The sequence below is a fragment of the Rhinatrema bivittatum genome, chromosome 8, assembly GCF_901001135.1.
Source record: "Rhinatrema bivittatum chromosome 8, aRhiBiv1.1, whole genome shotgun sequence".
NCBI classification, from domain to species: Eukaryota; Metazoa; Chordata; class Amphibia; order Gymnophiona; family Rhinatrematidae; genus Rhinatrema; species Rhinatrema bivittatum.
Window position 1 is genome coordinate 2,869,248 of NC_042622.1, and position 12,375 is coordinate 2,881,622.

Here is a 12,375-nt window from a genome sequence, read left to right on the forward strand (position 1 = left end):
TGACCCTTCAGACCCAATTCCGGCGTATCCCATTCCCGGAACAGAATATCGGTCGCAGAGAAGTGAAAAGGAAAAGCCACCGCCGGTCCCGTAAGGCCTAAGAGCACAGGATCCATCTTGGCGTCCGACCGAGCGGCGTCTGACCGAGACGCCACCGGGGGGGCATCTACTCCCACTTCTTGCAGAATGGCCGGGATCAGCGGAGCCAGCTCTTCCTTCCTAAACAACCGGACGACCTTAGGGTCGTCACCTTCTACTGCTGGCGTTCCTTTGGCCGTCCCGGGGCACCCCGCCCCCGGGTCGGCGGGCGCGTCCGGACCCTCTGGATTCTCGCCCGGCTCTTCCGCCGCCGACGAGACCGAGTCTGATTCAGTGTCCTGGGGAATTCCCCTTAAGGACCGACGCTCCCTGGGCGGGCCCGCGGGCCTCCTGGCGCCCTCCCCCACCCGTTTCTTTCGCTGACCAGCTTTCCCAGGCTTCCTCTTCCGTTTTGATCTTTTGTATCTTAATAATTGCTGCAGCAGTCCCGCGAAACCGGAAGAGACAGAGGCTTCCGAATCCGAGGACGCCTCCTCGGAAGGGCAGTTCGCTGGCGATCCGTTCCACCCCCCCGGGGGCCCGCTGCTGCGGGGAAAGTGCAGGCGGCAACGCGGCCTGCTCCACAGCTTTTCTTGTCGCCTCGCGAACTGTATCCAAGATGGCCGCCATTCCCGCGCTAAGCGGGAACGGCTCTGAACTGCCTCCTGCATCCGGCCACTCTCGCGGCGGCGAACGCAACGGTCGAGACCGGACCCCCCCCGACCGCTCTCGGACGGCCCTTCGCCCCCCCGAGACGCAGGTCGTGCAGAGCCCGTCCCTCGACACCCGCGCGCGAGCCGAGCCGCACGAGCGGCATGAAGAACCTCGCGGCATTCTCCCTGTCAGCGGCGCGCGTCGGGCAGCGCGGCAAAGAAAAAAACCTGTTAAAACTAGAGAAACCGCGGCGATCCGGCGACACGGCGGTCCCCCCCTTCACCCACACCCCCCACGGAGCGAGAGAGAGCGATCAGCCGGCACAGAGAAAATAGAAGCTTCCACTCCAACGAGGGTGAGTGAACCGGGCTCCCCGGTGTCACCCCCGACGCTGCTGCCAGAGCAGGCCGGGCTCTCAGCCCTCAGCAGCGGCCTCGACCAGGGGGGGATGGTCCCCTCAGAACCTTCCAAACCCCCCTGGGAGGCTTCCAGGACCTGGACGGGATCCTCTTCTTGAAATCCCCTAAATCTTAGGAAACTCTTCCCCTTATTTTCTTTCTTTTTTTTTTTTTTTAACCAACTCTCCTGACTAGCTAACCAGGATCACCAGAGCCTGTGGGTGGACCTGCCCCATCTGCTGGAGACAGAGTAAGACTGACGAGCTGTGGGTGGCGCCTTACTATATGTAGGGGTGCCCGACAAGTTTTGCTCTGTCTCCATCTGCTGGTGCGGAGTCACAACCCAGGTGTCTGGACTGATCCTGGTACGTACAGGGAATTACAGATTTAAGTTAGATAGTACAATAAGTTCTGTGAGAGGTTATAGTAATGTTATGTTTGGGATGGCTGTCAAGCTTCTTAGAGTTGTCAGTCGGAAAGTGTAAAATTCACTTGTAGTATTTAATGTGTCCTTGTCTCGTTTGGTTTGAGGTTGTGAAACCCAATGTATGGTTTTCCTTGAGTATCTACGTAGGCTTTGGTGAAAAGCAATGTTTTTAGGTCCTTCTTGAAGGTTTTTAGGTTGGGTTGTGTTATTTTGATTGGCAGGGAGTTCCATAGCTTGGGACTGCCAATGGATATGGCTCTTTCGAGTTGTGGTGAGTCGCGTGGTTTGAGTGGCAGGAATTTTTAGGAGACCTTTGTTTGTTGAGCGAAGGGCTCGTTTTGGAGCGTGTAGTTCAATTGTTTTAGATAACCAGCTGGATTGCAGTCCTATGATGGTTTTGTGAAGTATTGTTAGTATTTTGTAGTCTATTCGATATTTAATTGGGAGCCAGTGCAGTGCCATGAGGGATGGGGTGATTATGGTCATGTTTTTTCGTTCTTGTTAGTATTCTAGCAGCTGCGTTCTGTAGGATTTGTAGTGGACGGATTGTGATGAGTGGTAGGCCGAATAGTAAGGAGTTGCAGTAGTCGAGGTTGGAGAAAATGAGTAGTTGTAAAACTGTTCTGAAGTCGTTTTGAGAAAGGAAAGGTTTGAGTCGTCTTATGGTATCCTCCTTTTAGTCTGTTAGTGATGTGGTTCTTGAAGGATAGTTCGCTGTCTATAATTCCCAGGTTTCTTGCATGTGTGACTGGTGAAATTGAAGATTTTGGGTTCTTCATTTTGAGAGGTGTTGTAGTAGTGTTGCTGTTTTTCCTGTCTAGGATGATTATTTCAGTTTTATCTATGTTTATTATGAGTTTTAGATCATTTAGCAGTTGATTAATTTCTGATAGATATTTGGCTGCTTCACTAAGTTGCTTCCAAGGTGTTGTGTAGTGGGGATTAGTATTTGTATGTCATCTGCATATAGGAAATGTGTCAGACCAAGGCGATCTAGAAGGTAACAGATTGGAAGGAGGTAAATGTTGAATAGTGTTGCTGATAGTGCTGATCCTTGTGGGACTCCTGTGTTGAGGATTCCTTTCTTCAAGAGGGTGTTGTTGAATGTTACTTGGAAGCTTCTGTGAGCTAGGTATGATGTGAACCATTGTACAGTTTTACCAGTGGCTCCTATTTCAGTTAGTCTGTCCAGAAGGATTGTGTGGTTTACTGTATTGAATGCAGCTGATAAGTCCAGGAGGATTAGCAGGTAGCTTTGGCCCTTGTCGAAACCTCTGAGTATGGAGTCATTTAATGAGAGGAGTAGTGTTTCTGTGCTTAGGTTTTTTCTGAAGCCATATTGTGAGAGGGTAGAATGTTGTTCCTTTCTAAGTATTCAGAGAGCTGGTTGTGAACGACTTTTTCCATGATTTTGGCAATGAAAGGTAGGTTGGATATGGGTCGATAGTTTATAAGTTTTCTGGGTCCATGTTGTTCTTTTTTTAATAGGGGTTTAATTATTGCTGACTTTAAGCAATCCAGATAATTCCATTCCACAAGGGAAAGGTTCATTATGTTGGTTATTGCGGGCTCGATTAGCTTGATTGTTGGTATGGGGATGCTGTCAATGGGATGATTGGCTGGATTCATTTTTTTGATTATTGTCTATTTCCAGTGAGGAGGCCGGCTCGAAGTTCTACCAACTTGTGGTTGGTTTGGTTATCATTTTTGTGTTATGGGGGTTTATGCTGAGATTGTTCTTTACTAGGTTATTTTCTCGGTAAAGAAGTCTGCAAATTCATTGCATTTATGTTGGTTGATGTTCTTGGTTCAATTGCTGATTTGGTGAGGCTTTGCACTATGGAGAATAGCATTCTGGGGTTATGATGGTATTTGTTTATTTTGCTCATGTAGAATTCTCTTAGCGTTTGGATCGTTTTTTTGTAGAGGGCTAATGGTGTTCTGTAGGCGATGAGAAGGGGTGGTGTCTTGTTCTTGCGCCAGGGTTTTTCTTTTTTTCTGAGTTCACATTTTGCAGTTCTTATACTGTCGTTGTACCATTGGTTTAGGTGTTTTGTGTTTTTTATTGTCTTTTTTACGATGGGGTTAATGTCATCTGCTATGGCTTTGGTGATATTGATCCATGAGGTTTGTGGCCGCTTCAGCGTTAGTTAGGTCTATGTTTGTGAGTTCTGGTTGAAGTTTTTGTTGCAGTGTTTCGCTATCGAAGGGAAGACAGTACAAGATCATCACTGGGTTAATTCCATTGTGAGTTTAGAGTTGTAGGTCAGGGTGGTCTGACCAAGGGATTTCGGTTATGTTTGTTTGGTGTGTTGACCATGTGTTGGTATTGATAAAGACAAGGTCTAGTGTGTGCCCTGCCTTGTGGGTTGGGCTCTTGATAATTTGTTTTAGTCCTAGAGTTGATAGAGCTTCTGTGATTGTTTCACATGTGGATGAGTGGGGCAGTGTGTCCATGTGTATGTTGAAGCCTCCTAGTAGGATGATGGGCTTATTAAGTGTTAGGTTGGCGATCAGAAATTAGATGAGTGGTGAGCAATTTCGGTCAAGAGAACCCGGGGGACAGTATGCTAAGCATATTTGTAATTTTGCTGAGTCAAATAGGGTAAGCTCAAATGGGAGAACATAAGAACATAAGAACATAAGAAAATGCCATACTGGGTCAGACCAAGGGTCCATCAAGCCCAGCATCCCGTTTCCAACAGTGGCCAATCCAGGCCATAAGAACCTGGCAAGTACCCAAAAACTAAGTCTATTCCATGTAACCATTGCTAATGGCAGTGGCTAATGGCAGTGGCATATCTTTCTTGGGATAATTTTCAATTGAAGGCTCTTTTTTGCAATTAGCATTACTCCTCCAGCTTTTTTTTTTTTTCGGCCTGGGAATTGGGAAGGTTTTATAGTTTGGGTTGTTAATTTGATTGATTAGAACAGTATCTGTTTTTAATCCATGTCTCAGTTATTACTATGAAGTCTGGTTTTGCATCACTGAGTAGGTCAGAAATTATGGGGATTTTTTTTTCACTATGGACTGTGTGTTAAATAGAATGAATGATAGGAGAATGTGTTTGCAGTAGATCTTATGGTAGCTGTGTGTAATGTTTAAGTTGTGGTACTCACTTTCAGTCTTTATTTTTCTTCGTCTTTCGTTTCTTGATATTGAATTACCCTGTCTGTGCATTTGTTGTAGCTGTTGGATTTAATTTACTAGTAGGATTTAATTTACTAGTGTAGGACAGGACTCTTAAAGAGGAATGCAAGCTAACAAATTTAGCACTAAAAAGAACACATTCAGTTATATCCCTCCCACAAAATACATTACATATCCTTGTCCCACGGGAATAAATAAGTAACACTTACTTCATGACTGCTGGTGTAGTTGGCTTCATGAGCTGAGGTTTGGGTTTCTCAGATGTAGCATCTACATGGTCTTCTAGTGTGAACTCTGTACATTTTTCTTTACTGAGGGTTCTTAAGCAAAAACAAAAAGCCAAGAAGTTGGTCTTACAATTCTCAATCCTATTCATGAGTATGCCATACAATAAAGAGACAATGCAGAAAATCCCCAATTTGATTCATAAGAACATGCCATACTGGGGTCAGACCAAGGGTCCATCAAGCCCAGCATCCTGTTTCCAACAGTGGCCAATCCAGGAACAAATATCTGACAAGTTCCCAAACGCTAAGAAGATCCCATGCTACTGATGCCAGTAATAGCCGTGGCCATTCCCTAAGTCAACTTGATTAATAGCAGGTAATTGACTTCTCCACCAAGAACTTATCCAAACTTTTTTTTAAATTCAGCTACACTAACTGCACTAACCACATCCAATGGCAAATTCCAGTGCTTAAATGTGTGTTGAGTGAAAAAGAATTCTGATTAGTTTTAAATGTGCTACTTGCTAACTTCATGAAGTGCCCCCTAGTCCTATTATCTGAAAGAGTAAATAACCGATTCACATTTACCTGTTCAAGACCTCTATCATATCCCCCCCCCCCCCCACTCCCCCAGCCATCTATTCTCCAAGCTAAAACAGCCCTAACCTCTCTAACTTTTCTTCATAGGGGAGCTATTCCATGCCCTTTATAATTTTGGTTGCCCCTCTCTGTACCTTCTCCAGTGCAACTCTTTTTTGAGATGTGGCGACCAGAATTGTACACAGTAATCAAGGTGCAGTCTCACCATCAAGCAATATAGAGACATTATGACATTTTCTGTTTTACTCACCATTCCTGTCCTAATTCCTAACATTATTTGCTTTTTTTTGACTGCCGCAGCACACTCAGCTGATGAATTCAATGTATTATCCACTATGATGCCTAGATCTTTTTCCTGGGTGGTAGCTCCTAATATGGAACCTAACATCGTGCAACTTATGCATGGGTTATTTTTCCCCTATATGCATCACCTTGCACTTGTGCACATTAAATTTCGTCTGCCATTTGGATGTCCAATCTTCCAAGGTCCTCCGGCAATTTATCACAATCCGCTTGTGATTTAACTATTCTAAATAATGGAGAAATTACTTAACTGATAATTTTGTTTTCTTTAATATAGACAGATGGACTCAGGACCAATGGTTATGCTCCACTCCCAGCAGATGGAGACAGAGTCAAATTTCATATACCACTGCAGTGACCTCAGCCCTTGAGTATTCTCTTCAAAAGCCACTGTGGACATACTAATGAAATTTGATTAAAAATGGATAACCGTAACTGTACTCAAACACTGAGCCCCAGTAAGAATCTAGGGACTGGATGACATCTTACCCGTAATCTCTTGGAATAGATATCCATGCCACAGGCGAATCCTTGGCACCATTCTTGGGCAGCAGTGGGCGGGATGTCTAAGTCCATCTGTCTACATTAAGGAAAACTAAATTATCAGGTAAGTAATTTCTCCATTTCCTAGCATGTAGCCAGATGGACTCAGGACCAATGGGATGTACAAAAGCTACTCTCCTACCGGATGGGAGGCTGCCCATGGCCCACTTAGTGCTGCCCTTGCGAAGACTGTATCCTCCCTGGCCTGGACATCCAGGCAGTAGAATCTGGAGAAGGTGTGTAGGGAGGACCATGTCGCCGCCAGACAGATCTCGGCTGGTGAAAGCAGCCTGGTTTCAGCCCAGGAGACGGCCTGGGCCCTTGTAGAATGCACCTTGAACTGTAGAGGTAGTGGTTTTCCTGCCTCTATGTAGGTCACCCACGATGCCGCTTCCCCTTGTTTCTTCCTGCTGTGAAGAATGTACAGGTGATCAGTTTTGCACAAGGATTCCGATCTCTTGAGGTATCTGACTAAGATTCTGCTGACATTCAGGTGGCGAAGGAGGCGTGAGTCTTCCGAATCTGTGTTCATCTGGTGATGGTAAGGATATGGTCATGTTCATATGGAACTGGGAAACCACTTTAGGAAGGAAGGATGGTACTGTATGCAGCTGTATGGTGCCTGGTGTGAACGTGAGGAACGGTTAGACAGGATAATGCTTGAAGTTCAGAGATGCGCCAAGCTGAGCATATTACAATCAAGAATGCAGTCTTTAAAGGTCATGAGGCTTAGGGACAGGCCGCTTGTTGGTCTGAAGGACTCCCCTGCTAGGAAGTCTAGTACTAGCTTGAGGTTCCATAGAGGCACCGGCCACTTTAGAGCTGGCCGGAGTTGTTTAACTCCTTTCAGGAAGCGAGACATCAGGATGAGTTGATAGTCTGATGCCGTCCACTTCGGACCTGAAACAGGCCAGTGCAGCAACTTAAAGCTTGAGGAAGTTGAGAGACAACCCCTTCTGCATGCCATACTGTAGGAATTCTAGGATCGTGGGAATCTTGGCTGTCCTCTGAAGGAGGGCGAGGTCTTCACACCAGGCTTCAAATACTCTCCAGATTTGTATGTAAGAGAGATGTGGAGAACTTGCATGCTCAGAGAAGGGTGTCAATCACGGCTTTTGAGAAGCCACGCTTTTTTAGGTTAGTCCTCTCAAGGACCATACCGTAAGAGAATCAAGCCGGGTCTTTGTGGGAGATCGGACCCTGCTGAAGGTGGTTCCCTGTATGGCGGTAGACACAGAGGATTCCCCGCCAATAGTCTTCGCATCTCCGCGTACCATGGCTTTCTTGGCCAATCCGGGGCGACTAGTAGGACTAGTCCCCTGTGGTGCTCTATCTTGTGAATGACCCTGCCCAGTAGCAGCCAGGGTGGGAAGGCATACAGGAGGATCTTCCTTTGGCCAGTTCTGGACGAGAGCATCGATTCCTTAAGACTGTGGTTCTCGTCTGCGGCTGAAGAATCTGGGGACTTGGGCATTGACACGAGTTGCTAGGAGGTCCATGGTTGGGGGACCCCATCAATTTACTATCATCTGGAAGGCTGTGTCCGCCAGCAACCATTCCCCCAGGTCTAGGCTCTCTGCTGAGATAATCCGCTGAGATGTTTTTTCCTGTGATGCGGGAGGCCGAAATCTCTTGCAGATTTGTTTCTGCCCACTCCATGAGAGGGTCTATTTCCAGAGACACCTGCTGGCCCCTGGTTCCTCCCTGGCGGTTGATGTAGGCCACGGTTGTGGCGTTGTCCGACATGACTGACAGACTCGCCTCTGAGTCTGTGGCTGAATCGCAGGCAGGCTAGTCTGACCACTCAAGCTTCCAGGCGACTTATGTTCCATTCCGCCTCTTCATTGTTTCATTGTCCCTGGGCTGTTAGTTCCCGACAGTGGGTTCCCCACCCTTGCAGGCTCGTGTCCATGATGAGCAAGATCCACTTCAATGCGGATAGGTTTATGCCTCTGCCTAGGTGTTCTTGTAGCCACCACTGAAGCTGATGCCAAACCTCTATCGGTAGCTGGTGGCGAATTGAGTAGTTCTGGGACACTGGATTCCATCATGACAATAGGGAGCGTTGTAGTGGTCGCATATGGGCCCTTGCCCACGGAACAGCTTCCAGAGTTGAGGTCATGAAGCCGAGGACTTGAAGGTAGTCCCATACCTTGGGGCGAACAGAGTTCAACAGGTTTCGTAATTGACCCATCAGTTTCCTTCTCCTTGGGGGGGGGGGGGGGGGGGGGGGGGGGCGCAGACCTTGTCCAGCTTGGTATCGAACCGGACTCCCAGGTATTCTAGTGACTGGGAGGGCTGTAGGCAGCTCTTGCCGTGTTCGCGTCCCACCCGAGTCCTTGTAGTAAGTTAATGACTCTGGTGGTCGCGTGGTGACTCTCTTCCGGAGATTTTGTTCTGATCAGCCAATCGTCCAAGTAAGGATGTATCAGAACTCCTCCTTTCCTCAGTGCAGTCGCTACTACCACCGTAATTTTGGTGAAGGTTCTGGGAGCGGTGGCTAGTCCGAAGGGTGGCACTCGAAATTGGTAATGATTGCCCAGTATCGCAAAGCGCAGGAAGCGCTGGTGGTCCTGATAGACCGGGACGTGAAGGTAGGCTTTGGCTAGTTCCAGGGAGATTAGGAATTCTCCCAGTTGCACTGCCATTATAACGAAGCGCATGGTTTCCATGCGGAAATGTGGTACCTTCAGGTAACGGTTGACGGCCTTGAAGTCCAGGATGGGTCTGAATGTTCCTTCTTTCTTGGGAAAGAAAATAAATGGAATAGTGACCAGTATTTTGTTGAGACGTAGGCAGAGTTATTGCCTTCAGGCCGAGTAGTCTTGCTAGCATGGTTTCCACTTCTAGTCTCTTGGAGTGGGAGTGGCACGGTGATCTCATAAATTTGTCTGAAGGGATGCTTTGGAATTCCAGGGCATACCCTTCTTGAATGATAGTTAGGACCCACATGTCTGATATTACTTCGACCCATCATTGGTAGAAGAGGGTAACTCTGCCCCCTATGTATATAATATATTAATTTATATTATATTAATATAATAAATTAATCTGTTAATATAATATATTCTGTTAATTTCCTATCAATTTTCTCTGCTCCCAGTTGTACTTTTCCCTGTTTTATTGTAACTGAAATTGTTTTTGTTCAGCACCTGTTATTTATTTCTTTTACTGTAACATTTATCACTCTCCCTGTTTATTGTAAACCGGCATGATGTGATACTCTCACGAATGCCGGTATAGAAAAAAACTAAAATAAATAAATAAAATTTCTTCCTGTGGATGAGTCTGTGACTTCTCATTGTAGGGCATGGCTGGAGCCTGCCCCTGAGCTTGCTCCTTTCTTAATGTGCTTGTTCTGAAAGGACTGAAACCTTCCTGAAGTACGAAGTGCTTGGGACTCTGTGTTCCTGTAAGATTTAAAACGCTGCAATCCTCTACTCTTGGTTCTTCGGAGGGAGAGCGCTATGTTCTTTTGTTCCTGTCTTCAGGTAATCGGGATACTGGGAATTCACCCCATTTGTTGGCTAACTTCTCCAGTTCGCTTCCCAACAGGAGAGATCTTTAAAAGGCATTTTTGTGATATATGCCTTAGAAGTCGCATCAACCAACCAGTGTCTGAGCCATAATTGTCTTCTGGACGCCACTGCGGCAGCAACACCCCTGGATGATGTGCGCACGAAGTCAGCAGTAGCATCGGTGAGGAAGGAGACCGCAGGTTCCATTGTTTCTCCGGGCGTGGTAGCGTCTCTGGAGAGGATCAAACAAGAACGTGCCACCAAGGCACAGCAGGAGGCAATTTGTAGTGTCACTGCTGAGTCAAAGGACTGCTTAAAGATGGCTTCCAGCCTTCTGTCTTAGGCATCCTTCAGTGCTGCTCCTCCCTCCACAGGGATTGTGGTGCGTTTTGAGACACCGCAGATCATAGCATCCACTTTAGGGAAGCGTAGAAGTTCCTTGGCCGTGGGTTCCATCGGGTATATTTATTTATTTATTTATTTTTAGATTTTTATATACCGGTGTTCCTATATGAAATAAAGATCACATCGGTTTACATCGGGTATAGGGCTTCTAGTGCCCGTCCCCCTTTAAAACTGACCTCTGGAGCAATCCATTCCAGGTCAATCAGTTCCTTGATGGCCTCCAACACAGGAAAATAGCATGAGGCTTTACGGAGGTACACCAACCTGGGATTCTTTTTAGGTTCCAATGTAGGGTCCGTGCCTGGGAGACCCAGTGTCTTCATAGTTTGGGATACGAGGGCTAGTAATTAGTCTTTGTGGAAGAATCGGAGCATAGTCCGGTATGGCTCCATCCCTGGGGGGATTTCCCCTTCTTCCAGGGAGTCTGTTTCCTCCTCTGAGGTGTCTGGCTCCCCATTCGGGATGATCTTGGATAGGAGAGGCATGTCTCTAGAGCCTCGGGAGGTGCTGGGAAGTGCTTGTGCTTCCGGCAGAGTTTGAAGCAAGTGGACAGCCAGGGCTGGTTGCACCTGGACAAAGGTTTGCAGCCCTTTGAAAAATGCCACCCAGGAGAAGGTTCCTGGGTCCGTGTTGCCAGGAGGGATTGTAGTGGTAGCCCCAGAGGAACTTTCCTGAAGTGGCGCAGAATTGGACATAGTTAGTTCCGAGGTGCCGTCAGTGGTTCCGGATCCCGCTCCTGGCTGTGGGAGCTCTTGACTGGACTCTCTCTCTGGTTCTGTTCGCACTGCTGGCACATAAGGGATTCTAATTCAGGCTGTGCAGCTCTCAAGTGGCAGGCTGGGCAAAGGAAGGGTCCCTTGGCCTTCTTGGATGGTGGTGCCATTGTTTGTGTGCGTGTAGGGATTAAAAATTCGTCCGTGCAAGAGTTATGTGCGGAAGCTCTTAGCTGTGAGCGTCGGGAGCACAGACGTTATACGCAGTACATACGCACAAGTTATGCGTGCAGGTGGCGGATTTTTTGCACGTGGCACAGTTATGTGCGCAGTTGTGCATGCGGCCTAGTTGTGCGCACAACCCAGATGTGCACGCAGTTAAGCATGTATCCCTACGGAAGCGCTCAAGTTAGGCACCTCAGGCCTGTGGCCTGCTCTGCGTGTACTGACAGCGAGGGGGGGGGGGGAGAAGATGGTGACCACCCCGGAGGGACTCCAAGTGTGTGGACCCTCGACCAGATCGGGGCCTAGCCAGAGGAAGGCTGCTCAACCTGATTTAAAGCTCAGAGGAAGATCGGTACAGCTGTTTGAGCCTTGGAGACAGAGACTTAGAAGACTAGGTCTGTACCTTACCTGGTCTCGGTGCTTACTGGTCGCATGCCGGGCGGTCTTCAGCTGCAGGGGAAGAGGGAAATAACTTCACTGCCGTGCTCGAATCTGCACCCACTGCCTTTCAGCCACCCTGGGGGCAACGTCCATGCCGTAAATCGGCTGGCGGACTAAGCCTCACCTCTAAGGGATATCGAATCGACCTCAGGAAAGTCTCAATTGGGGGAGGGACCGTTAGGTTTCACCGCAGGAGAAGCGGGGCTCTCTTCTTAAAGGCAAATTTTTTTCCTTTTTTTTTTGTAAATGTTACACTATTCTTTTGCATAGTGTCCACATCTGCTATGGGAGACTGAGAAATACTGAAGAGCTAAGCATGCTGCACGGATATATGTAGGCTGACGTCAGCTTTGTAATCTGACTCCGTCTCCCATCTGCTTTCAGGAGAGCACAATATCCATTGGTCCTGAGTCCATCTGGCTACACGCTAGGAAATGGGATGTACAAAAGCTACTCCCAATCGAACGCAGGCTGACCGTGGATTGGTTAACACCACCCTTGCAAAGGCTGCAACCTCACGGGCCTGTACATCCAAGCGATAGAACCTGGAGAAGGTGTGCAAGGAGGACCACATCGCCGGATGACCTCTATCAACAGGGACAGCAGTCTAGCTTCCGCCCATGAGACCACCTGAGCCCTAATGGAATGAGGTTTAACCTGATACGGTAATGTCTTTCCTGCCTCTACATAGG

General features: G+C 47.6%; 1 protein-coding gene across 2 annotated transcripts in view; it reads right to left on the minus strand.

Moving 5' to 3' along the window:
- Positions 1-12,375, minus strand: part of TPX2 (TPX2 microtubule nucleation factor) — a 246,042-nt gene that overhangs the window by 179,128 nt on the left and 54,539 nt on the right. For both annotated transcript variants that reach the window (XM_029612898.1, XM_029612897.1), the window contains exon 3: positions 4,918-5,028. In XM_029612898.1, coding sequence (XP_029468758.1) covers positions 4,918-5,028 — 111 coding nt within the window. The remainder of the gene's footprint in view (positions 1-4,917; positions 5,029-12,375) is intronic.